The 24923-nt window shown below is 42.8% G+C and overlaps 1 protein-coding gene across 1 annotated transcript in view; it reads left to right on the top strand.

Moving 5' to 3' along the window:
* The window catches only part of NRK (Nik related kinase), a 138309-nt gene extending 130113 nt beyond the window's left edge, over positions 1-8196 (top strand). The window contains exons 30-31 of the mRNA XM_084813733.1: positions 4718-4857; positions 6750-8196. Of these exons, the coding sequence (XP_084669859.1) occupies positions 4718-4857; positions 6750-6833 (224 nt within the window). The 3' untranslated portion in view covers positions 6834-8196. The remainder of the gene's footprint in view (positions 1-4717; positions 4858-6749) is intronic.
* Positions 8197-24923: the final 16727 nt, after the last annotated feature.

Below are 24923 nucleotides of genomic sequence, written 5' to 3'. Positions count from 1 at the left end.
CTTCTTTTAATCCTCTCTTTCCCATTAACGTGGGGTTTAGGCTGTAGACATGGGGTGATGGACACACCAGACACTTGGACTTTAACCACAACAGTTTACTGGTAAATTTAAAGCCAGCAGTCACAACTATAGGTATTTACATAATACAGCTGAGTGATACAAAAGGCCTTAAGAGAAAAGAAAAGTTGCAAAATGCAAGTTCCTTTAACCTAGCTGCCCTTACACTTTTCTAGGCTGCTCCTTCCTGCTCCCTCTTCAGACTCTGCTCTCACTTTAGGCTCTGGCTGGCTCTGCTCTTACTCGTGCTCTGGCTGCTCTTTCTGACTCTTACTGGCTATCTCCCTCTCCTTATATACCCTCCTCCCTCAAAACCAAAAGTACTGCTTCAAACCTGAAGAAATGAAACTTAACTGGAGAAATTAAACTACTCTTCAGGGTTATCCCCTCCCACCTCCAAGCTTCTAGGCCTGACCTTTTTTTCCCTTTGCCTCTGTAGGCCTCAAATTTTCACAGTTTGCATATTTGAAATGTGCTCATTTTTGAAAGGTGAGCATGCTGTCAAACACAAATCATACTGCAAGCTTGGAAATGTACAGACTTCTACTGCAGATTGTGTCTGAGACTGAGTTTTGTCCAGAAGATGTGAACTGGGTAAAATCCTGATAAAAAATAAACTGAAATGAATTTCTCATATATCATTAACCTAATTTCATGCTTTCAAACCAATACATCAGTGGTGAGCAAGTTCATGGGGGTCCAGGGGCCATTGTTGCCCTGGATCCCCCACCCCATGGGCCACTGCCATCCAAAATTTGGCTGTGGCTGATTTGCCACTGAAATTTAGCTTGAGATCAAGTTCAATTAGATCTACTTTCTGCTCAGCAGCGGTTTGCTACCAAATTTTGGTGGCCAGCCACCAACCTTTTGGCTGCTACTGCAAATTTTGGCGGGGGGGGGGGCAGCAGCCAGGGCACATGTTGCCCACCCCTGCAATACATGAACTGAGGATGACCTCAGTTATCCTTTGAAAATCCACATTTCTCTAAATTTTGCAATAGTTTTCCAATAACGAAATGCATAGATTATGGGGAAGCACACAGCATAATGCATGTATTCATGAATAAAATAATATTTGTAAATATTAGGAAAACCACTTGCCAAAAAATGTCTTCGGGGAAATGCAAAAATGTATGTATTAGGAGAAATTCACACAAAAATACATATAAATTTCATCTGAACTATAAAAACAAATTCTCGAAGTTCTGGACGAACCAAACGTAAGATTAGAAAAATGGGAGACTGAGAGAAACTGAAATTGACAAATTTGTCCATCTCTGCTTATAACAGCCATCTTCTATGAGAGCCAGTACAGAGCGATTGGTTAAGGACACAATCCTATGCATGTTTAGACAGAGAGAAAAGTCCTGCAACTCCCAGCATTCCTCAGCCAGTCATGCTGATGGGGAATGCTGGGAGTTGTATGACTTTTTTCTGTCTTAACATGCATAGGATTGTGACCTAAAGAGTGTTTAACTAAGATCAGGGAGATCTGTGTTTAAATCCCCACTCAGCCTTGATGTTCACTGAGTGCCCTTCGGTCAATCAATCTCAGCCTATCCTACCTCATAGGATTGTTGTGAGGTCGAAAGTAGGGAGGAGGAGAGCCATGCACGCTGCCTTGAGTTGCTAGGAGGAAAAGAGTGATATAAATATACTAAATAAAATACATCTCTAATCACCTGACTCCCCCCAAGAGTCATTGTACATTTTCTTGGTGATGTAACTGAAAGGATGAGCACATTAATACGAGGTGAGATCAATTTGACTAAAATCTCACCCCCACCTCCAAATCTGAACATGCAAGTTTACTTAACAAGAAGTCCAATTTATTAACATACATGAATAAAGCAGGATTATGGTCAAGACATTAAAAAGCAAACATAGATTCTAGCTTAAAACAATTGTCCTATCTAGGATAATGGCAGGTAAGTTATATTTCGCCTTGTTACAGGAGAATCAGAGAAAGGCAGTAATTTTTAGATTAGAGATCCTGCATCTTCTCTCTCTCTCTCTCTCTCTCTCTCTTTTATACAGAAAGGCACAATGTGGACTTTGTTTTTTATTTATTTGTTTGTTACATTTCTATCCTTTCCTCCAAGGAGCCCAAGAAAGAGCTTATGATCCTCCTCTTCTCCATTTTATCCTCATAACAACCCTGTGAGGTAGGTTAGGGTGAGACTCAGTGACTGGCCAAAACTCACCCGGTGAGCTTCATGGCCAAGTGGGGACTAGAACCCGGATCTCCTGAGTCCCAGTCCAACACTCTAACCCCTACACCACACGGGCTCTTTTGCCAGTTCCATCACTGAAGCATTAAGGTCCTAACAACAGACTTAGCTGTATATTTATAGGAACACTTAGCTACGGACACAGCATGATCCCTGGGTGATAGAACAATAGATCAGGCAAGCTCAGACTTGTCCGGGTGAGAACACACATCCAGTGTCTTGGGCTGTCAAGTCTTCATCTGAGGATGTTTTGCGACCATCTGGACTGTTAGCTAACAAATATGTGTAGCCTTCCCCCTTAGCAATGGAGTAGGGCAGGCCCAGGCCCAAATTCCATTTTGAAGAAGGTCTTGGGGGCCGCATTCCAGTGGTGGGTGGAGCCAAAGGCAAAAAGGGTGGAGCCAACATACCAAAAATACCAGAATATTTGAGCTTAATGCTCTTACTGTCAGTAAATAAGCCTTAGGAGAGGCATTTCCGCCTTTTAGAATGGAGAAAATGTCATCATGCAATATATCTCTTTTTTAAATGATGTATGGGGAGAGACCCTTTCCATTCATCACCATTTTAGCAAGGTAGCAAATGGGGGTGACTGGAAAGGGTTTTTTTTGTTTTTGTTTTTTTAAAGATTTCTTAAAATTAGCATTATAGAGCTATAGCACTGTATCCCTATGATGCTAATTTTAAGAAAACTTTTTTTTAAAGACCATTCCAGTCTCTTGCCATTTGTCAGGGTGGACACTGAGACCATAGAATCCCAGAGTAGTTCTGATTGTGAGGAAGAGCAGCCGCTCCTGGGAGAGGAGCGTGCTCATCTTTCCCAGGGCCAACAGCTGGGAGAGATTCCTCCCACCAGCATTCCTAGCATAGATAGCAGTCCCGGGAGTGAGAGAGCATGGGAAGCAGACTTGCTGGACGTGCGACGCCGACGCAGGGAGCGGCACCAAATGGAGGGTGCAGAAAGGAGGCGTAGTGCCCGGTTGGCACGCAAACAACAGTTGCGCCCAGAGGATCCAAGCGAAAAAGGGAGGGACTCTCCCTAGCCCATAAGTTCAGGGTCTGCCAGTGATTCTCCTTCAAATGGGGACCAACTGTTCCAACTTAGGGCATAGGTACTCTGCTGCTCATATCTAGTTGCTAACAGTAGAGTTGTTAAGTTGTAAAAGAGGAATAAAGCTTTGAAAAGAATCCCTTTGTCTGTGTCTGGACTTGGCTACTGGATTAGACTGAGAGAGACCTCCAAGGAGCCCTTGACACCATTAACCACCTTGCTAAAATGGCGGTGACTGAAAAGGGGTTCCCCGCCGCCGCCAGGTTGTTTTATATAGGGTTAGAAATCTGTTACATTCTTTCCGTTGAGTGGTACTCAGCGATTATTCAGGCAGAAAGTTGCTTGCATGCTACTTTCAAGGTCAATTTAAAAAATAAACAGGTGACAAAAATGGTGCCCAGTGCAAAGGATATAGTGAGCATGTGCTGAGCTGTGATATGTCCAGCTACCTGATAAGTCACTATTCACACCCAAACCACCCTCCTTTAAAAAGATGGAAGAGCAGTGTGCAGGGCACTAATGGGATATACGCACAGAAAATGCACAGTATCCTTCAACAGCGTGGAAAGTCAATAGTCCTTTACAGTGACTACTGCAATGATTTATTGGCGCTAAGAGCAGGCTGTCTGGAAGCAACCCTGGACATTTTAGTACAGTATATTTCTAAATCCATGACAGTTTGGTTCAAAACATCATGGCAACCTTAGCTCGGTGAAGGTGATGGAGATTTTCTGTTAGAGATCCTGGGGTTCCCTGCCAAGACATGCACACACAAATATGCATACTTATGCACATACACATAGCCTGAGTTGGCACAACACGCTAACCCACACTCACTGGTTGAATGTGGGTTGTTTGTTGAACCATGGGTTAGCGCGTTGTCTGAACCCAGGACATTTTCCGCAGGGTGGCAGGTTTAACCATGCAGTGTGGCTTAATTTTCTCAAACAAGTGACCTTGAGAACTGATAGTTTATTGTTAGGTTCTTCAGGGTGGTTAACAAGCCACACTGCAGAAAATGTCCTGAGTTCAGACAACATGCTTCAACAAATAACACTCAACCATTGAGTGTGGGCTAGCGCGTTGTGTGAACAACCCCACTCACCTACTGTTCCTTTGGGGGAGGAAATCATTGTTAAATCAGTTCAGTTTATAAGGAAGATATACCCTTCACATCTAGGACTAGGAAGAAGAATTTGAACCGTTCTCCATAATATTATCACCAGGCAAATCAGAAAAGAGCCAGAACAGGACGAAAGCTGCAGTTGCACAGCTGAAAATTCTCTTTGTTATCAGGCACAGCTCTGGCTAAGGAAGAAAAGAAATGCAGGATTTTTTTAAAACTCTACTAATTGTGTTCCTTCGTATTATTTTTAAGCTTATCTTCAATCCAATCAAGTCATGGGCTGGGGAGAGAAAGCTATTGAACTGCGTGCCGTGGAGACAGGAAACCTGGAAGGAGTGTTTATGCACAAGAAAGCACAGAAGCTGAAATTTCTATGTGAACGGAACGATAAGGTACTTGGGCAAAACCCAGTGATAGGGAGATTATTTATTATGTATTTATTTGAAGTATTTCATGCTGCTTCTCAGCCAAACAGGTTCCCAGATTGGCTTACATATAACCACTTAGACAGGACAGTCTCTGCCCGCAGGCTTACAATCTAAAAATGACACAACACACAAGGAAAAAGGAATGCGGGGGGGGGGAGAATGGGGGGAAATTAATTCTTTTAGCAGGGCTGGTGGAACGGCCCTGCTCTCCCTCTCATCTCCTTCCATACAGCCTGCTGGACCTCACTCCTCATGTAGATAAAGACACTGAGGCCTGTTCAAGCTGGTTGTTTTCGACAGGAGAGGTGAGACTGGCAGATGATGGGAGTCATAGTCCAACACATCTGAAAGGCACCTGGTTGGAAAAGGCTGATCTGAACTCTTCCGTCTAAAGGTTCTCTGGATGAGCAGTACTCTGTCTCTTTTAAACTGAGCTGATTGGAGTAACCAGAGGCTACCTACCAGTTGAAATGTGGAATACAGCATTCAGTATTAATGAATTTAGGGTGCAATCCTATGCATGTTTAGACAGAAAAATGTCCTACAATTCCCAGCATTCCCCAGCCAGCTATGCTGAAGAGGAATGCTGGGAGTTGTAGGATGTTTTTCTGCCTAAACGTGCATAGGATTGCACTCTTAGTCGGTTAAATTAATTATCGGCTTCAGATGATGTACCAATTGCTGCCCTATCTGGACAGAGATAGCCTTGCTACACTTATGCACATGCTGGTAACCTCCTGGATGGACTATTGCTATGCATTTTATGTTGTTCTGCCTTTGAACATACTCCGGAAATTTCATTTAGTCCAAAGTAGCACAGCAAGGTTGTTAACTGGGATTGGCCAATACTATCACACTATGTCAGTGCTTTATTATCTGTGCTGGCCGCTAGGCTGTTTCTGGGCCCAATTCAAAATGCTGGTATTAACCTCCCACCCCACTGGCCCACCCCCAGCACCCTCATCTCCTCCCCTCCCAAGTTTGTGACACCAGCCTTGGGAGAGGGAGCTACCACGGAGCTTTCCGTGGTGGCTGGGTGAGGGGTGGAATCTAAGCTTGGATTTCCCTGTCCAGGGTCGTAGCTCGGTCTATGACCTTGGAGGGGGAAATCCCCAACATTCTATGACTCCTCAGACACTATGTAGAGGCCCTAGGGTTGCTGTCAGAGATGCATAACATTGGAATGGAGGGCTCTTAGCCCGCATCAGCAAGGCAGTTCTTACGTGTTTAGATACATTATATTTGGGTCTCTTTCAGCAGAAACTGTAGAAATTGTGATCTATTGGCAGAGTACTCTGTCTCAAATGGTAACACACTGGGGCTTTTCACACAACACACTTACCCACACTCACTGGTTGAGTGTGGGTTGTTGTTGAACCATGGGTTAGCGTGTTGTCTGAACCCAGGACATTTTCTGCAGGGCGGCTTGTTAACCATGCGGTGTGGCTTGTTAACCATGCAGTGTGGCTTGTTAATCACCCTGAACAACCCAACAACACACCTTGGATCCTCAAGATGGCTTGTTTGAGAAAAACAAGCCATGCTACATGGTTACTAAGCCACCTTGTAGGAAATGTCCTGGGTTCAGACAATACATCTGAACCCATAGTTCAACAAACAACCCATAGTTCAACAACAACCCACACTCAACCACTGAGTGTGGGTTAGCATGTTGTGCAAACCCAGTCTTTATCTTGCCATAAAAGTATAACACCACTCTTTGAATTAAAATAGAATTCAGGCTTATATATGGAGATGTATATGCTACATTCTCAGGTTTGGCTGAAATGTTCTTATAAATGTAAAATAACATTAGCTCTCTCCCCCGCCCCACCCCCAACCCCTCTTTTCTCAAGGTATTTTTTGCATCTGTTCAATCCGGAGGAAGCAGTCAAATTTACTTTATGACACTCGGCCAGAACATACTATTCAATTGGTAAATCACATCAAAATGAAATATCGGTTGATTTTTCCCACTGGATATGAGCTGTGTAAAATAGAAGCTGGTTACAGATGTTTGCACGTTTTCCTACAAGGGAAAAAAAAAATGCTGTCATAATTACACCATCCTTTAATTGTGGAAGAGTTCCATTTTCCTTTCCAACTATTTCAGATATATTGTTTGCTGTTTAAAATCTGCCATTCAATAACCTAGAGAGCAATTTTTAAAAGTTACGGGCAAATATGCAATTGAGCAGAGCACAAATGTATGACAACTGTAACCAAGTCAGCAAGCTCCCTTTACTACTAAGTATGCACAAGTATATATTTTGCACAAATATTGTAATGTTATTTTGTTAAATGTTCATGTTTTTATTTTGGACAACAAGTTATGTACAGGTAGGCATATTCAGTACATATGTGTCTTGCCCAAGCTGGAAATCCTCTTGAGGCTAATTTAGTGTTCTATTGTTTTGCTGTTCTTGAAAAAACTTGCTTAGTCAGGTGCATTGGTCTTCATCTCAGAACTAATAAGTAACAACTTTCACTTTTTGGAAGCTTTTGGTCTTTTCAAATAGGGAATGTGCAAAAGAACTTTCACTGGTCTGTGCCCTCAGTCATCTGGGGTTGGAAGTGTCCGCACCATTTTTATCAGGCTTTAAAACCTTGTATACCTAAGGACATTATTTGTCCATTTATGCTATCACTGTAGAATGTATTTCTAAGGATATTTTAAATAGCAATATCATGGAAGTGGGAGTGTTTTGTAGAAGGATCCTGCAAACCTTATTTGCTCAAACGACCCTTCATATTTAAATGGGCTGACTCACGCAAATGCAGGATTCAGGTTCTTCCTATGGTTGGTTTGGGGTGGGTGGGCAGGGTATGGTGACTCTTATATCTCCTGATTTCAACAGAAAACATCTATTTATGTATAGGTCTGTAAATATGTTCTCTTATCACATATAACAAATGTACCTTTAATATAGCAATAGAAACAACCCAAAGAAAAAAAGGGGCATAATTCATAGGAAAGTTTTCACTGAAACGGGGCAATCATTTCAATTGGACTTAATACAGGAGAGGTTGTCAGTGGATTGAACCAGATAACCTTTAAAAAAATTAACTCCTGTTAGGCATTTTGTATGAATGTCATCAGAGCAACAGAGAGATCATCTAGTGACACACTCGTGTTTTTTTCCCAGCGTGAAATTATATTCTCAGGGGCTACTCTAGAGTTTAGCTTTCAGGTTTACATGTACAATCACGACTTAGCTAACATTTGTACAATGCTTTAGAAAATGTAAAGCGCTATAAAAAGTACTACGTAGTATGATTATATAATAACTGAAAACTTGATGCAAAAAAATATTTTTATCCAAGAGAGATATACAGTAATCTATATTTGGGGGAGAAGTGGTGGGTGGGTGGGGATATATTTACAGTATTTAAAAATATATAGTATCAACTTTAAAATGAGATGTACCAGACCAGGAAAGGGCATATGCATAGAGGCTTGGCTGATTCTGCAATCACAGATTTTTTCAGATAACACCATAGCTTAGTGACAGAACACATGTTATGTATGCAAAAGTTCTGGGGTTCAGTCCCAAATATCTCCAACTAAAAGGATCTCAGAGAGCAGGACTGGGAGACACTCTTTTCCACCTGAAACCCTGGAGAGCTGCTGTTGTTCAGAATAGACAGTACTGGGCTAGATGGACAAATAGACTGACCTGGTGTCAGGGTTCCCCTTATCATCTAGATCCCCTAAGCAGCTCCTTAAGGATCTCTTGCCTCCTTAAGAATCCCAGCTTCCTTCTTTTGAACTTCCCCTTCCTAATAACGTGGGGTTTAGGCTGTAGATGTGGGATGATGGGCACACCAGACACTTGGGCTTTAACCACAACAGTTTACTGGTAAATTTAAAGCTAGGAAATCACAACTAACGGTATTTACACCATAGAGCTGAATGACAGAAACTGCATTAAGAGAAAATAAAAGTTGCAAAATGCAAGTTCCTCTACCCTAGCTGCACTTAAGACTCCTCTAGGCTGCTTCTTCCTGCTCTGGTTGTCTGAGTCTCTCTTTTTATATCCTCCTCCCACAAAACTGAACGTACTGTTTCAGACCTGAAGAAATGAAACTTAACTGGGGAAATGAAATTGAAACTACTCATCTCAGGGATACCCTCTCCCAACAAAAACTCCAGGCCACTAAGCCTGATCTTTTTTTCCCTTTGCCTCTGTAGGCCTCAAACCTTCACACCTGGTATAAGGCAACTTCCTATGTACCTATGCATAGCTGTGTTTTGGAAAAGACAGGCTGTAGGTCACTTTCGGATTTGGTGCAGTACATTTAATAAGTAACGGTGTCTACTTAAGTTTCTTACGTGTTCTTTTTTCATGTAGAAGTTGTTCCTGGGTAAGATTCTGGCTTTTGCAATTGGTTTGCCTGCTATTCCAATTTGGTTTGAAGAGTCAAGAAAGCTTATCTAAGAATTTCCAAGTTATCAAGGTCACTTGGATACAAGTGAGATATGGTTATATCCCATCACTTAGCTGTAGTTTATGGACCTCTTAATGTGCTGCAGGTGATTGCCGGTGGCACAGATGATTCCCATCTCATGTGGTCTTCAAGCATCCTTTGTGGAATGGAATGATGATACCCAGAAGGTTGATGTGTTGTGTGGAATGGATGAGGCTTTGTTGAGGAATCCCAAAGTAATTTCACCAATGTTTCACCACCTTCCATCATACCATCAGCCCCCAGCCTCATGTTTTCTACACAGCACATCAACCTTCCAGATATAGGCCAAAATAGGTTCTCTCACCCTCGCCTAGATGAATGCCAGATAACAAACTCAACAAGATTCTGGTAGTCTTAAGATGCTGGGAGAAGGAGAAGCCAGGGATTCTTGTACGCCATGCCCTCTTCAAGATTTAAAATAATATATCTCTTCCTAAGTAATAGTTGCTGTGATTCCCAGACAGCAGATGGTGAGTAGGAAACAGCTGAACCATGCCTCTTAAAGCTACCAGAAACTTCTTAGGTCAATGTCATTAGAATACCTTAGCTCTTTTATTTGAGAACTTAACTTTCTGACAACCACACATGGTTTGAGAATCCTTCTCTCCCACACATTGGCCAAAGATTGCATGAACATGCAAACTGAAAACTTGCAGCATTTCCCCAGGAGATTATTACATTTGAGGTACTTTGTCAGAGTAAATGGGGGAAAACCTTGCATAGTTGCTGTTTAATGAGGGGCGATATTGTACTACATGAGTATATTAATGAGGGGCAATAATGGCTTAATGAGGGGCAATAATGTACTATGCGAGTCCTCATTTGTCTCAAAATATTTGAACTTAAAATTTGTGCCCAATTTCTAACTTAAATGTTTTTGGGAATTGCCCTAGGAATTGCTTTTGGAACTTTGACACAGAGATGATCAAATGTAGAAAGCCTAACTACCCAGATAGAGAAATATGTATTTAACTGAACTCTCTTGCAGTGGCAATGGTTTGTTTGGGGAGGAAATGTTGTCTGTATGTAGAGAGTATGGAAATCAATGTGGTGCTGCATGTGAACCTTGAAATCTTGTTGCTGTGTTGTCAATTTCACTAAAAGCATCAGCAGCCTTTGCAAGTGGCCCTAGGATTCTACAGTCATCACATCGAACTCTTTTTAAAGAATACTTCAGTAACTAAATTATCACTGAAGAGATGATAACCCATCAGCAATCATTCAAGTACATAATGTTACTTTTTTTTAAAGGTGTTAAAATGCAAAGGCATATTTAATTGATTTAACATAATCATTTGTAATTGGTATAAGCATTCCATAGACTTCAAGTATACATAATTAGAGAAATCACTCCTTCACTTTCAGCTACATCGTTGAGTGGTTGTTGATCAATCAAACCAACCAACCGGTTGCATTGCTATCTTTTTCTCTCTTTTTTATCAAAGCGTATCTATAAACAAAGAGTAACCACCAGATTTTCGAGCTTATTATGGGATTCTGCCCTACCCTACCCTGCACTTCACTTTCATTTCTACTGGTATAACCTGGGGTGTACGTCTGGCTACAACCTATATTTGGTTGCCTTACTACTAATAAAGTGAAAGTGAAAGGTATAACCCGGGAAGCAGAAAACAGGCACTGATCCCAATATCTAGCTTGGAAATGTGCAACAGCCATTAAGGTTGTGTTCAGACATACTGTAAAAACATAATATTGTTGCTGGATCAGACCAAAGGCACCACCTGGTGCCTTCCATGGCTAGCTGGAGAATATCAGAAATTGAGAGGGGGAAATTGTTTAAACATGCACAGGATTGCACGATTAGTGCCTTATTTATCAAAATGAAACAAAAAACCAAAACTGTATCGAGTTTTTAAAAGTGAAAAAAAAAAAAAGAATCAAATCCAGCTTCAGGAGAGGAGGGAAGTGACCTGGTGACATCGCAGAGCTCAATCAGATGGCATTCTCCATGGCTAGGTTCCACAACAATTGGAACAACTAATTTCCCCTGATGCTGAAGAGGAGGCTGTGTGTATGCATAAAATGCAGTGAGGGTGCAGACTCCTCACTCAAGTTACATACTCTGGAACAGAGCCCAAGGTGATCAAAGAAATAATTGTGCTCAGGGCTAATGGCCGAGGGCAGCCTTGCTGGTACCTTCCCGATGTTTTGGATTTCAACTCCCATCATTCCCAGCCAGCATGGCCAATGGTCAGGAATACTGTGAGTTGTAGGCCAAAACATCTGGAGGGCACTCATTAGCAAGCTGTCTCATCTTCCATTGTGTTCACAAAGATGGGCATAAACACAAACACAGATGGCATCCCATAAACCTGCTCTGCCCTGGAAATCTTCTACAGTACCAAAAGTAGTCCTGTCTTTATGGCAACACAACCAAGACTTTGCAAAATATTATGTCTGGAAACCTAGCCACTGTTCCTCACCCTTATGTAACAGCCAGCTCCCCTAAACAATAGCGGAGAAGTAAATATGCCAGGAAAAATGAGACATTTATATTCCTTTACAGTTTTAAAATGATACAAAGTGCATTCTGGGATATCAGCATTGATAGACAGCCTGTACATACATTTCATCAGTTAGCAAAGGTACCTTGATAGTCCCATTACATTGAGGGCAGACGTTCAAAATCACAAAATGTATTAGTTACCAACTATTAGTGATTAAAGAATAGTAAAATGGTAGAACTTTTCTGTCTCCTTCAGTGTTTATGTATGGCTTGCGGACTGCATTCTCAGCAGAGAAAATGAGATAGTGTCAGAATGTCAGCAGACGGAGTATGTAAGGATAGCGGCAGGGCCGGCATTGGGGGTTGGTATGGTTGGGTGCCGGTGAAGGGGCCCACTTGACAAGACCCCCCCGGACTTGCTCCTCCTCTTCACCGTCGCAGCCTGTTTGTTCACCTGCCTCTCGCTCTGGGCCAGACAACAGTGGTGGTGAGAAGGCGGTGCCACGGCCTACTTGCCCACTGCCTCTCTGTCTGTCAAGCAAACAAGTGGTAGCAATGATGAGAGAGAGGATGAGGAGCCAGAGCGGCTGGTGATTCTCTGGAGGTTCACACTTCACAGAAACAGACTTACAGAAACGTAAATGGATAGACAAAGAACCTGCAAGCATCAGTTTATTAGAGAGCTGATACCTTCAGAAGGGGCAACTGAGGAGTGCAAATTATGGCTTCAGAATGGATCATATTTGTAACTTAACAGAGAGCTGTTGCTGATCTGTGTGGTCTCATGTAAGTCTCATGTGTGTCTCTTTCTGCTTAAACTCCTCTACTAGGAGGAACAGAGTGTGTTTCAAGGAACTACTGTGCCATGTTACATCAAGTCCTGTGATCAATTCATGATAAACTACACCTTTGGCATGTTTGCCATGACACAACATGAACTGAATGTTACATATCTAAAACTCAAGACACTCGGCTGTTTTCTCTGACAGCCACTTTTGCTGGAACCTTGAGTTATGTCAAGGCTTCTTAGTTATGCCACCACCTTTAGTACACAATTAATATGGCAATAAGATAGGAATCCTAGTCCACGTCCAGATGAAAACGGGGGTGAGGGGGTAATTATTCTGGATGAATTCAATACAAAGTAAAAAGAGACTCTCTCATGTGTGCTTCTGTAGAAACCACAGACAGCTGCCACAGATAGATAAACATTATGGCTACAATCCTAAACAAGCTTACCCGGAAGTAAACCCCATAGACCACAGTGGGACCAACCTCTGAGAAAATATGCATAGGATTGCACTGTATGAATACTATTATTTTGCACAGGATAGACAGTAGGTTGATAATGAGGAACCCAGCTATATATTAATGCTAAGCATAGTAGAGCAACTTCTCAAATACGTCTTATTCACATTAACCCTAACTGTGATAGGTGTTAGAAAATATATGATGGAGAAAAGTTGGTAGAGAGGAAGGGTTGAAAATGTTCAGAGAAATGGTCAAGAAGGAGATGAAAGGTCACTGAAGAGGAGAAAATAGAAAAGCAAACTGTTAGTGTAGATTAAAGAAAGGAAAAGCGGGATGGTTAGATCATAACTGTAGCTGGGCCTGGAAAGTACTTAAAATACATATGGGAATTGAGAATATTGATACAGTTAAGAAACTGGAGCAATACTTTAGATTTCATCAACTACTACATGGGGAAACGTTCAGAGACTGAAGAGAAAAGTTCTAAAAGTAATAATTGATCATACTTAAATGAATCAATCTTTAGTGTTTAGGAGGATATCTCAGCTTAATCTGTCCTAGTATTCTGCTTTTTAAAAAGAAAACAAGAAGTGATGTATTGCACTGAGCAATAGATTTATCTATCATAATAAAAGAGGCTTTGTGTCTGTCAGTCAGCACCATAGCACCAAGCTTGTGAACCCGAGACACCTGAAACGTGGTGTACATGCTAAGCAGACCCTAGGGGTGTGCACCTCAGGGTTATTTGATTTTTAAAACTCATTAAATAATTGTAATTAATGTAAGTGTGTCCATTTGTCTAAGCCTACAGGACCATCTTTAGTCACTAGGTGGCAGATGTCCCTAACCAACACTTAGCTTTGCAGTCTATACAGTTCGAAGCCAGGGAAGATTAATAGGTCAAGGGACAGAGTTATATGCCTGCTTCCTCCTCCCTGCTGTGGGGCATCCCCACCTCAGGAGAATGGAGTGGACAGACCCTTAGGGAGCTATTGGGGTACACCATGGTAGGGTCCATGCCTGAGGGTGCCAGCAGGCATGGCATGATCATATCCAGGTCTGACAGCTGTGTACATTTGCTTCAAGGCTTCTCTCTGTCAAATTAAGGGCTATTCCAACCCATGCAAAGCTGGGTCTGTTCCTTAGTTCTGAATAAAATGCTCTGAGGAGAGAATAGAATTATCAATAAGAATCCTACAACACTGATGCCATAATTCCTGACAATTCCTGCACCAGCTTTCTGTTAAAGGAGTTCTTCATATTTCTAATGTACTGTCATGTAAAAGTAATGAAGGCAATAAATTATGTCCTGACATTTATTTTACAAGTTCGGTTGCTTTAGCCCAAACTTGTGAATTAAAAAGTGGAAACAATAAATGCTATGCACTGTATTGTCATTGGGATTTTTTATTTTATTGTAATTGTTTTAATGTCCAAATTGTATATTTGAAACAGCAAAAATAAAGCATTATTCTGGAAAAAAAAAATAAACTGGAATTTTTCTCATAGTAGTATCTCACACTGGTGATAACCAATAGAAAAAGAAGGTAAATATAATAATTAGAATTGCATGGAGCCTGTTATACTTGGTGTTAAGTTCAATTTTGTTTCTGTTGGGAAAGGGCATAGCATTACGACTGAATGAGTGTTAAAAGGGCAATGCAGATACTTATCTGATTTGTACCAATTCTCAAAAGGCCTTTTTTATTTTTTGTAGAGCACTTTTATCAAATATTTCTTTCTGTGCTGAAGCACATTAAGGGTGCAATACTATGCATGTTTAGACAGACAAAAGTCCTACAGCTCCCTGGCTGGGGAATGCTGAGAGTTGTAGGACTGTTGTCTGTCTAAACATGCATAGGATTGCACCCTAAATTATTTATTTATTTGACTTCACACTTTGTCAAAGATGCAGAAAAGGGTAACCAAAATGATCAAGGGGGTGGAGCACCTCCCCAACTAGGAAAGGTTACAATGTTTGGGGGCCATTAAGCTTAGAAAAAAAGGGAGTAAGGGGAGGCATGATAGAGATGTATAAAATTATGCATGGTGTGGAGACAGTGGATAATACTTGAACCCAGTGGGGCCATCCCATGAAGCTGAATGGTGGGAGATTCAGGACAGACAAAAGGAAGTACTTCTTCGCATAGCTAAAGTATGGAATTTGCTACCACAAGATGTAGAGCATCTCTACACCAGCCAAAAATCCCGCATTTAAAACAGGGCTTTCTGCTTCTGTTTTAAATGCAGGATCATGACAGATTCCCTTTACATGCGCTTCCTTACCCCCACCCCCACCCTTTTCCCCCTTATCTGAGTCTTCCGTATGTTTCATTGGGCTAGCTCAGTGTGGAGTTGGAATGGAATATCCGGGAAAAGGGCATGGCCGCTGGACGGCTGAAACCCTGAACAGGAGTACAGGGGTACTGAACCTCTTTCAGCCTGAGGGCTCAATTCCATTTCAGAGAAACACTAAGGGTCTGCAATCCAGGGGTGGGTGGGGCCAAATGCAAAGGGGGTGGGGCCAAAAATACAGAAATACCCCAAATACCAGCATATTTAACTTAAAGTTCTTATTGCCAGCAGTAACTAAACCCTTATGAGAGGCATTTAAACCTTTTAGACAGGAGGTGGGGAACTGCAGAAAAGCTGGGAAACTGCCAACGGTCAAAGTTTGTTGGGAGTAAGGGGAGGGGGAACCCCAGCTGGCCAGATTTTGCCACTAGGCCTGTGGTTGGATTCCTGCCATACTGCACCATTTTACTGCAGGTCCCACAGCGTATAAACCTGTGTACTGTGTTCACCATATCACTGTACTCAAGAGTCAGTGCCTGGATTTGCTTACTTTCCCTCCCCATTCCTCTTTCCTTTTGCATCATGTCTCAGATTGCCTGCTATTATTTTAAACAGTCAAGTGTCTTTTCAGAGTAAAATAAATTCTATAACGTTTGAAGTCCTTTTAAGCAAACACCGCGCATCCACAAAACTTTGTCTCGGTGAACCACTGTGCATTTATTTTCTCAGGTGAAAAAGAAAACTCTTTATATTCATTTTAAAGCTAAGAAAATATCAGAATGCACAGGAATTAAAATTTAGTGGCGTTCTTTAAAAGAAGCAAATTGTACAACAGCATACTGCTGCAACGATAAAAAAGAGAAAAGCTTACACATATTCTATAAGCTGCACAGTTACACAGAAAGCACGGGTTACAGTTTAGAAGCATTACTCATCTTCTGTAGCTCCTAGATGGAACTTGGCATTTTAATTTGATATCCTTGTTTGTTGGGAGGAGAGTGGACCTGCTTCTATGAGAAAAATTGCTCGGCAATAAAATTGCTTCTCAAAGAAATATCAGAAGATTCAGTTTACAAGCTCAGACACTGTACTTAGACAACTGTATTTAAGTTAAATGAAACATGAGCAAACCTACAATCTATATAAAAAGACTGCTCTCTATGGATTCTCAAAGCTAAGCCATAAATCAAACTTCCACCTAACCAAAGTGATAGATATCCCGCAGATATCCCCCCACCTTGTTTAAAAGTGCTGTTCCCTGCATACTACTTATCAAAGCAACAATGTGGGCTTTCTAGGTGATCACCTCAAAATGATATTTTAGCATTATTTATGGTTTCCTGTTATATCAAGGCCAGGTTAACCAAAGCACAAGGATACGGTGGGAAAACAAGTGTCAAGGAAGCTATCTATTGTGACAACAGACTCTTGTGTGTTAACAGCAATAGCAAGTTTTGCTAGGGCTGCTTTTCTTCTTTAACCAAATGGGTATCCTACACTGGAGTGCTGAGTTTATTAAGTTAAAAGGCATTGTTTAAAATGCAGAAAAGAGGGAGAGCACCTTCTGACAGCTTGTACTACTGGGTTTGATGCTGGGTTCAGCACTCACAGGACTGAATTTGAGCCAAGGCTGGGCCCCAGCATCTATACTAATAAAAGAGGATGTGTTTCTGTGTGTCTATTCATCCATCAGCACCATAGCGCCAAGATCATGAAACCTAGATACCTGAAACTTGGCATGTATGCCAAGTGGAACCTAGCAAGGGTGCACCTCTGGATTATTTTTGTTTATTTGAAACATATTATTTTAGGGAGCAATCCTACGGCTGCTAGACAGCGGCTAGACTGAACCGACCTCCCCCACTTCCGCGCTGAACAGCCCCGTCCTCCACGTACACAAGAGGAGCGCGGAGCGGTCAAAATGGGGCGCTCCGGGGGGGGGGGGCGCTCCAGGGCAGGGAGGGTGGAAATGCCTGTACGACATATGCAATGTGTCTACATCAGCCTCCTCCCCTGCTCCGCCCTCCCGCAGCTAGACAGCTGCAATCAGCTGTCTAGCTGAAAATGCAGAACAAGAGAAGCACGGAGGGAACAATCCTCTCCGTGGTTCTCCTGCTCTGCTTTGGATAGGCAGGATAGGCCTCCGAGTTCGGAGGTGGCCGCCTATCTGCATAGGATTGCGCCTTTCATTACTTTTAATGTGTCCATGTGGTTGAAGTCTGCAGTAAAAACTTCGTCCACTAGGGTCAGACTTCCCTAAGCAGCACATAGCTTTGCAATCCATACAGTTTGAACCCAGGGGAGATGAGCAGGCCGAGGGATATAGTTATATGTCTGCCCCCTTGCCCCTGCTGTGGGGCAGCCCCCCCTCCCGGGAATGGACAGACCCTCAGGGGGCTATAGGGGTACACCATGGTAGGGCTTGTGTCTAGGGGTGCCAACAGGTGTGGCTTCACTGAGACGGGGCAAACACAACGTGTCCAACTCTGATAGCTGTATGTGTTTGCTTCAAGGCTTCACTGTATCAAACTAAGGGCTATTGCAACCCATGCAAAGCAGGTTCTGTTTGCTAGTAAAATAATAATAGTGCGCCTTTGAAGCTGAAGCATGTGCAGACTGCTTTTTCATTCCTCACAACGGAGTAATCACACCCTCAAGTATGAACTATCCCTTCATTGGAGGCTTTACTCTGTACCCCCATCATCAGCTTTGGAGTGGGGGAGGTGGGGGTACATGGGACAGGGCCTTTTCTGTCATCACCAGGGCTGGCATCAAGGGTTGGCATAACTGGGCACTTGCTGGGGCCCACACTGCAGCAGGAGGCCTCTTGCCAATTCCCAGAGCCCCTTGGAGCCCCCTAGGTGTTCTCCCTCCTCGATGTTGTTGTCTGTTCACCTCTTCTGTCTCAGCAAGTGAGCAATCCCAAAGACAAAAGGCCTTGTCCTCTCCTGCTTGGTAGTTGTACGAATTGGGTGCAGAGAAAGAGGGCAAGTGAAGTGGCAATAGTGACAGTGGTAAGAAGGAGGTGGGCACACTCAGGAGGGGGCCCACTAAGGGCATCTTGCCTAAGGGCCTCCCCGAACCAGGAGCTGGCACTGGTCATGGTACATACACTTCGGAACTCTCTCCCTTGGGAGGTCTGCCTGCCTTCCTCGCTCTTGGTTTTCCATCATGCCCTAAACACATTTAGGGTGCACCCAGGTTGCCTTTTGGGAGTGAATTTTGCTTTATTATGTTCCTACTGCTGTTGTTGTTGTTCAGTCGTTAAGTCGTGTCCAACTCTTCGTGACCCCATGGACCATAGCACGCCAGGCCTTCCTGTCCTCCGCTCTCTCCCGGAGCGTGCTCAAGTTCATATTGCATCGGTGATGCTATCTAGCCATCTCATCCTCTGCCGTCCCCTTCTCCTTTTGCCTTCAATCTTTCCCAGCATCAGGGTCTTTTCCAGTGACTTTTCTCTTCTCATTAGGTGGACAAAATATTTGAGCTTCAGCTTCAGTATCTGTCCTTCCAATGAGCACTCAGGGTTGATTTCCTTTAGGATGGACTGATTTGACCTCCTTGCAGTCCAGGGGACTCGTAAGAGTCTTCTCCAGCACCACAATTCGAAAGCATCAGTTCTTTGGCGCTCAGCCTTCCTTATAGTCCAGTTCTCACAGCCATACGTTGCTCCTGGGAAAACCATAGCTTTGATTAGATGAACCTTTGTCGGCAAGGTGATGTCTCTGCTTCTTACTATGCTGTCTAGGTGTGCCATAGCTTTCCTCCCAAGAAGTAAGCATCTTTTAATTTCATGGCTACAGTCACCGTCTGCAGTGATCTTGGAGCCCAAGAAAATAAAATCTGTCACTGCTTCCATTTCTTCCCCTTCTATATGCCAGGAAGTGATGGGGCCAGATGCCATGATCTTCGTTTTTTTAATGTCGAGTTTCAAACCAGCTTTTGCACTCTCCTCTTTCACTCTCAACAAGAGGCTCTTTAGATCCTCTTCACTTTCCGCCATTAGGGTGGTATCATCTGCATATCTGAGGTTGTTGATAATTCTCCCAGCAATCTTAACTCTGACCTGTGATTCATCCAACCCGGCATTTCTCATGATGTACTCTGCATATAAGTTAAATAAGCAGGGCGACAATATGCAGCCTTGTCGTACTCCTTTCCCAATTTTGAACCAATCAGTTGTTCCATGTCTGGTTCTTACTGTTGCTTCTTGACCCTCGTACAGGTTTCTCAGGAGACAGGTAAGGTGGTCTGGTACTCCCATCTCTTTCAGAATTTGCCAGAGTTTGTTGTGATCCACACAATCAAAGGCTTTAGCATAGTCTTTAGCCTTGTGATACGTTCGATGGGGTTTTCTTGGCAAGAATACTGGAGTGGCTTCTCCAGTGGACAACATTTTGTCAGAACTCTCCGCCATGACCTGTCCGTCTTGGGTGGTCCTGCACGGCATAGCTTATGGCTTCACTGAGTTACGCAAGCCCCTTCACCACAACAAGGCAGTGATCCATGAAGGGGTCCTACTGCTGTACGTTAGGCTTATTATGTGTGGCTATGGATTCTGTTATGGCTGCGGTTGTCTTTATTGTATGTGTTGTTTATATAAGCATTTGTACACACGTGTGTGTGTGTGTGTTAGCAACTTCAGATATTCAGTATGAACAAAAAAGCAGGATATAAAACCCAAGCTCCCATACCTCTTATTTTAGAAATGAAAGACTGAATACTTCAGATATCCACAGACCAGCCCTCTAGGGTGCCTCATTCCAGGAGAGGGAACAATCTGGCATAGCCTATGGAGTAGGCTTTATCATTGCAGAGTAGCTGCCCTGTGGAATAGCCATCCCTTCCTTGGATTTTTAGCTTTCATCGAAGAAGAAGAAGAAGAAGAAGAAGAAGAAGAAGAAGAAGGAGGAGGAGGAGGAGGAGGAGGAGGAGGAGGAGGAGGAGGAGGAGGAGGAGGAGGAGGAGGAGGAGGAGGAACGGCCTTTCTGTATGTTCCATTACGCAAGCACTAGGTGGCGTTGTGGTATAGCAGAATTGCACAGTTACACAAGAGTTCTGTAACGCCATTGAGAAAAAATACTAGACTTTCCCCATTAGGAAAAAAAATGGTTGCTAAACATGGGAGAGGCCCTGGAGGAAGACATTATTGTGTACAGGGCTGCAAAGTACCGTGAGTGAGGAAGCACGAGCGCACAATAAAAACCTCACGTAGAAAGGCTCAGAAATTACCAGCAACTTTGATTCCATTCATCTGGGATCCAATGAAGAATGTGTTCTTCCCCACCTCTATTATTTCAGAACCACCACCATGTGTTCAGGGAATGCAGAGAGAGCCTCCATGCGAGGGGGGGGGGGCTGTTTCTTCTTGCACACGCTGCTTTTCATGCATACATTCTCATGAATGCGGGGGCAGCAGGGGGGATGGCTGCTAGGCAAGGTGGCAGGGGTCCAACTGGCCTGCACATGTCCTTTGAATGTGTGTGTGGGTCACGTGAGCCACCTTTCTGTTATCACCGATGACTATGGTTGTGTATTGTGTAAAGTTGGACAGGTACACAAAATAGGGCATAAATAGCCCCTTTCACGGGTTTACAGCCTTCAGTTAAGCAGCAGCAGTGAACATCTAGCCAAGTGAAAGCACTTTGTCCCACACAGGAAAAACTAGCAATGCCAGCAAGAAAATTAGACATCAGCATGCCATAAGATGGCCTAATATAGACTGGGGGAAGGGAATTTTGGCCAGACTAGTCTCCATCTAGAACCACAAGACATGACAAACGTCAGGAGGTATCAAGTATCAACAGGATAACGGTATGCAGAATTAGATAAAAGAATCAACAGACGTAGCAGCCTCAACCCAATAGAGCATGCTTTTCACTTACTGAAGACAAGACTGAAGGCAGAAAGACCCACAAACAAGTGGCAGCTGCAGTAAAGGCCTGGCAAAGCATCTCGAGGGAGGAAACTCAGCATTTGGTCATGTCCATGGGTTCCAGACTTCAGGCAGCCATTGACTGCAAAGGATTTTCATCCAGGTATTAAAGGCGATCCTTAAGTTTGAAATGATGTTAGTTTGTTCCATTACTTATGAGCCACCAACTATGGGTGTGTGTGTATGCTTCCTGAATGGTTAGTGCCCCACTTTTGTCGAACCCCTTGAATTACAGCTGACAGTCCTGACTTCGCTCCCATCTGGGTGTGTTTCCTTTCAACTTCAATGTGGTGGTGTGCAGAGAGGCCAACTGCCAAAACAGTTATCCTTGTTCCAATATTTCTGGCCCTGACTGTAGGTGGGGCAAAGCTTTGAAGATGAGGGAATGTGCCTGAGGGACCCTAACAACCAATAAAGAAGCTTAAATTATGATATTGCCATTTTTTGCTTATGAGGCGGGGGCGAACAAAAGCCCTAAAACTGTCTCTGATCCTGGTACCTGGAGGGTGCATCAGCTGCTCTGAGTTCTGGGTCAGTGCAGTGCCTTTGTTGAGAGATATTGCAACTGGCTGCTTAAAGAACAATTATAAGACTAACTTCTTTTCCTTTCTGAACTGGTATATGTACATTTTCTTTTTCTTTTCTTAGTTTCAATAAAGCTTATCTCCTTTTAATTAAACTTGCCATGGAACTGTGCTCTTTCAGTCAAAACAGTAGATCGCACATCCCAAATCCATTTAATTTCTATTCTCACTGGGCAGGATAGTACCGACCTGTCTTATTAATTTATTTACTTCTTACACTTGCCACTATGGTGATCTTGTATGCACTGGAGTTTTACAGAAAAATATAACAGAATGGATATCTTTCATTTCACAGCCTTTCCCCCCCAATCTTTACCATCCCACAATCCCTCTATACTCATGTATAAATCAGAATATATGATTCTACCAACTGAGGATAAAACTTCATGCATCTGAACATAGGGCACAATAAATCTGTTAGTCATCTGTGAAAGGATGGCTCCAGAAAACATGCTTTGTTAGGATTATGAACAAATAACTGCAATAATACATGTGCATTCTAGCTCATTTATTACAATGCAGTTATTTGTGGAGGATCACAATATGTTTGTGAACTACTGGAAAATTAAGTTTATGCAAGACAATGTAAAGATACAAATATCAGCTATACTATAGTCATTTATGTTTGTTTTTTCAGATGGTAAGGATAGGATAAAGTGCTAATTTGGAAATGCACTGGTTTTCTGTTTTTATTATAAACTATCTAATTATACATATTTGTATATATTTTTCTTGTTATTTATTTTATTGAATAATGCTCTTTAGCAAAACTGCCAGGGTGGTTTACAAAAACAAGATAAAATACACAGACAAAATATAATAAAGAACATGTTTTAAAATATATTTAAGGGCCAATATACAAATATTGTTTTTTAAAATCTGTCAAGTCTTTCAGGTACCACAAAGTCTCTCTTTTTTGTAATGTTCTTCTCATATAACTCAGTCTCACTACTATTCTATTATGCTGGAAAAAAATATGCCCAGCAGACAGATTTCCAAGGCTAGCTGGGTTAGTTACACCAAAAACAAGAGACTTGTGTCACTTTAAGTTTACAGTATATACAGAAGCAAGCCCCTTTTAGTTCAATGGCACTTGCTCCCAGGCAAGGTACTTAACAGGGGGTGAGCAATCTTTTGGGGCCCAAGGGGGGGGGCACATGCAGTACGAGATGGAGGTTCAAAGGGCACACACATACATGGACACACTCTTTCCCCAACCTACATCTCAAGAGCACAGGGATAGGGAGGTTGTTGTTCAGTCGTGTCCGACTCTTTGTGACCCCATGGACCATAGCACACCAGGCCTTCCTGTCCTGCACTCTCTCCCGGAGTCCATATTCATTGCATCGGTGATGCTATCTAGCCATCTCATCCTCTGCCATCCCCTTCTCCTTTTGCCTTCAGTCTTTCCCAGCATCAGGGTCTTTTCCAGTGACTTTTCTCTTCGCCAAGTGGCCAAAATATTTGAGCTTCAGTATCTGTCCTTCCAAGGAGCACTCAGGGTTGATTTCCTTTGGGATGGACTGATTTGACCTCCTTGCAGTCCAGGGGACTCGTAAGAGTCTTCTCCAGCACCACAGTTCGAAAGCATCGATTCTTTGGTGCTCAGCCTTCCTTATAGTCCAGTTCTCACAGCCATACGTTACTACTGGGAAAACCATAGCTTTGATTAGATGGACCTTTGTCAGCAAGGTGATGTCTCTGCTTCTTACTATGCTATCTAGGTGTGCCATAGCTTTCCTCCCAAGGAGCAAGCATCTTTTAATTTCATGGCTACAGTCACCGTCTGCGGTGATCTTGGAGCCCAAGAAAATAAAATTTGTCACAGCTTCCATTTCTTCCCCTTCTATATGCCAGGAAGTGATGGGGCCAGATGCCATGATCTTCGTTTTTTTAATGTCGAGTTTCAAACCAGCTTTTGCACTCTCCTCTTTCACCCTCAACAAGAGGCTCTTGAGATCCTCTTCGCTTTCTGCCATTAGGGTGGTATCGTCTGCGTATCTGAGGTTGTTGATAATTCTCCCGGCAATCTTAATTCCAGCCTGTGATTCATCCAACCCAGAGTTTCTCATGATGTACTCTGCATATAAATTAAATAAGCAGGGTGACAATATGCAGCCTTGTCGTACTCCTTTCCCAATTTTGAACCACTCGGTTGTTCCATGTCTGGTACTTACTGTTGCTTCTTGACCCTCGTACAGGTTTCTCAGGAGACAGGTAAGGTGGTCTGGTACTCCCATCACTTTCAGAATTTGCCACAGTTGTGATCCACACAATCAAAGGCTTTACAGTAGTCAATGAAGCAGAAATAGACGTTTTTCTGGAATTCTCTTGCTTTCTCCATGATCCAGCGAATGTTGGCGATTTGATCTCTAGTTCCTCTGCCTCTTCGAAACCCAGCTGGTACTTCCAGTAGGTCTCGGTTCGCATACTGCTGAAGCCTAGCTTGTAGGATTTTGAGCATCACCTTGCTGGCATGTGAAATGAGTGCAATTGTGCGGTAGTTTGAACACTCTTTGGCGTTGCCCTTCTTTGGAATTGGAATGTAAACTGACCTTTTCCAGTCTTGCGGCCACTGTTGAGTGTTCCAAATTTGTTGGCATATTGAGTGCAGCACTTTAACAGCATCATCTTTTAGGATTTTAAAAAGCTCAGCTGGAATACTGTCATCTCCGCTAGCTTTGTTGTTACTAATGCTTCCTAAGGCCCACTTGACTTCACTCTCGAGGATGTCCAGCTCAAGTTTAGTGACTGCACTATCGTGGCTATCAGGGACATTCAGATCTTTCCTGTATAGTTCTTCTGTGTATTCTTTCCACCTCTTCTTAATCTCATCTGCTTCTGTTAGGTCCCTGCCTTCTTTGTCCTTTATCATGCCCGTCTTTGCACAAAACATTCCCTTGAGATCTCCAATTTTCTTGAAGAGATCTCTAGTCTTTCCCATTCTGTTGTTTTCCTCGATTTCTTTGCATTGTTCATTTAAGAAGGCCTTCTTGTCTCTCCTTGCTATTCTCTGGAACTCTGCATT

This window comes from Heloderma suspectum, chromosome 9 (genome assembly GCF_057233095.1).
Source record: "Heloderma suspectum isolate Gila_16-S chromosome 9, 16-S_ref, whole genome shotgun sequence".
Classification (NCBI taxonomy): Eukaryota; Metazoa; Chordata; class Lepidosauria; order Squamata; family Helodermatidae; genus Heloderma; species Heloderma suspectum.
The sequence above is the reverse complement of the archived record's forward strand: the minus strand, read 5'-3'. Positions and strand labels throughout refer to the sequence as shown.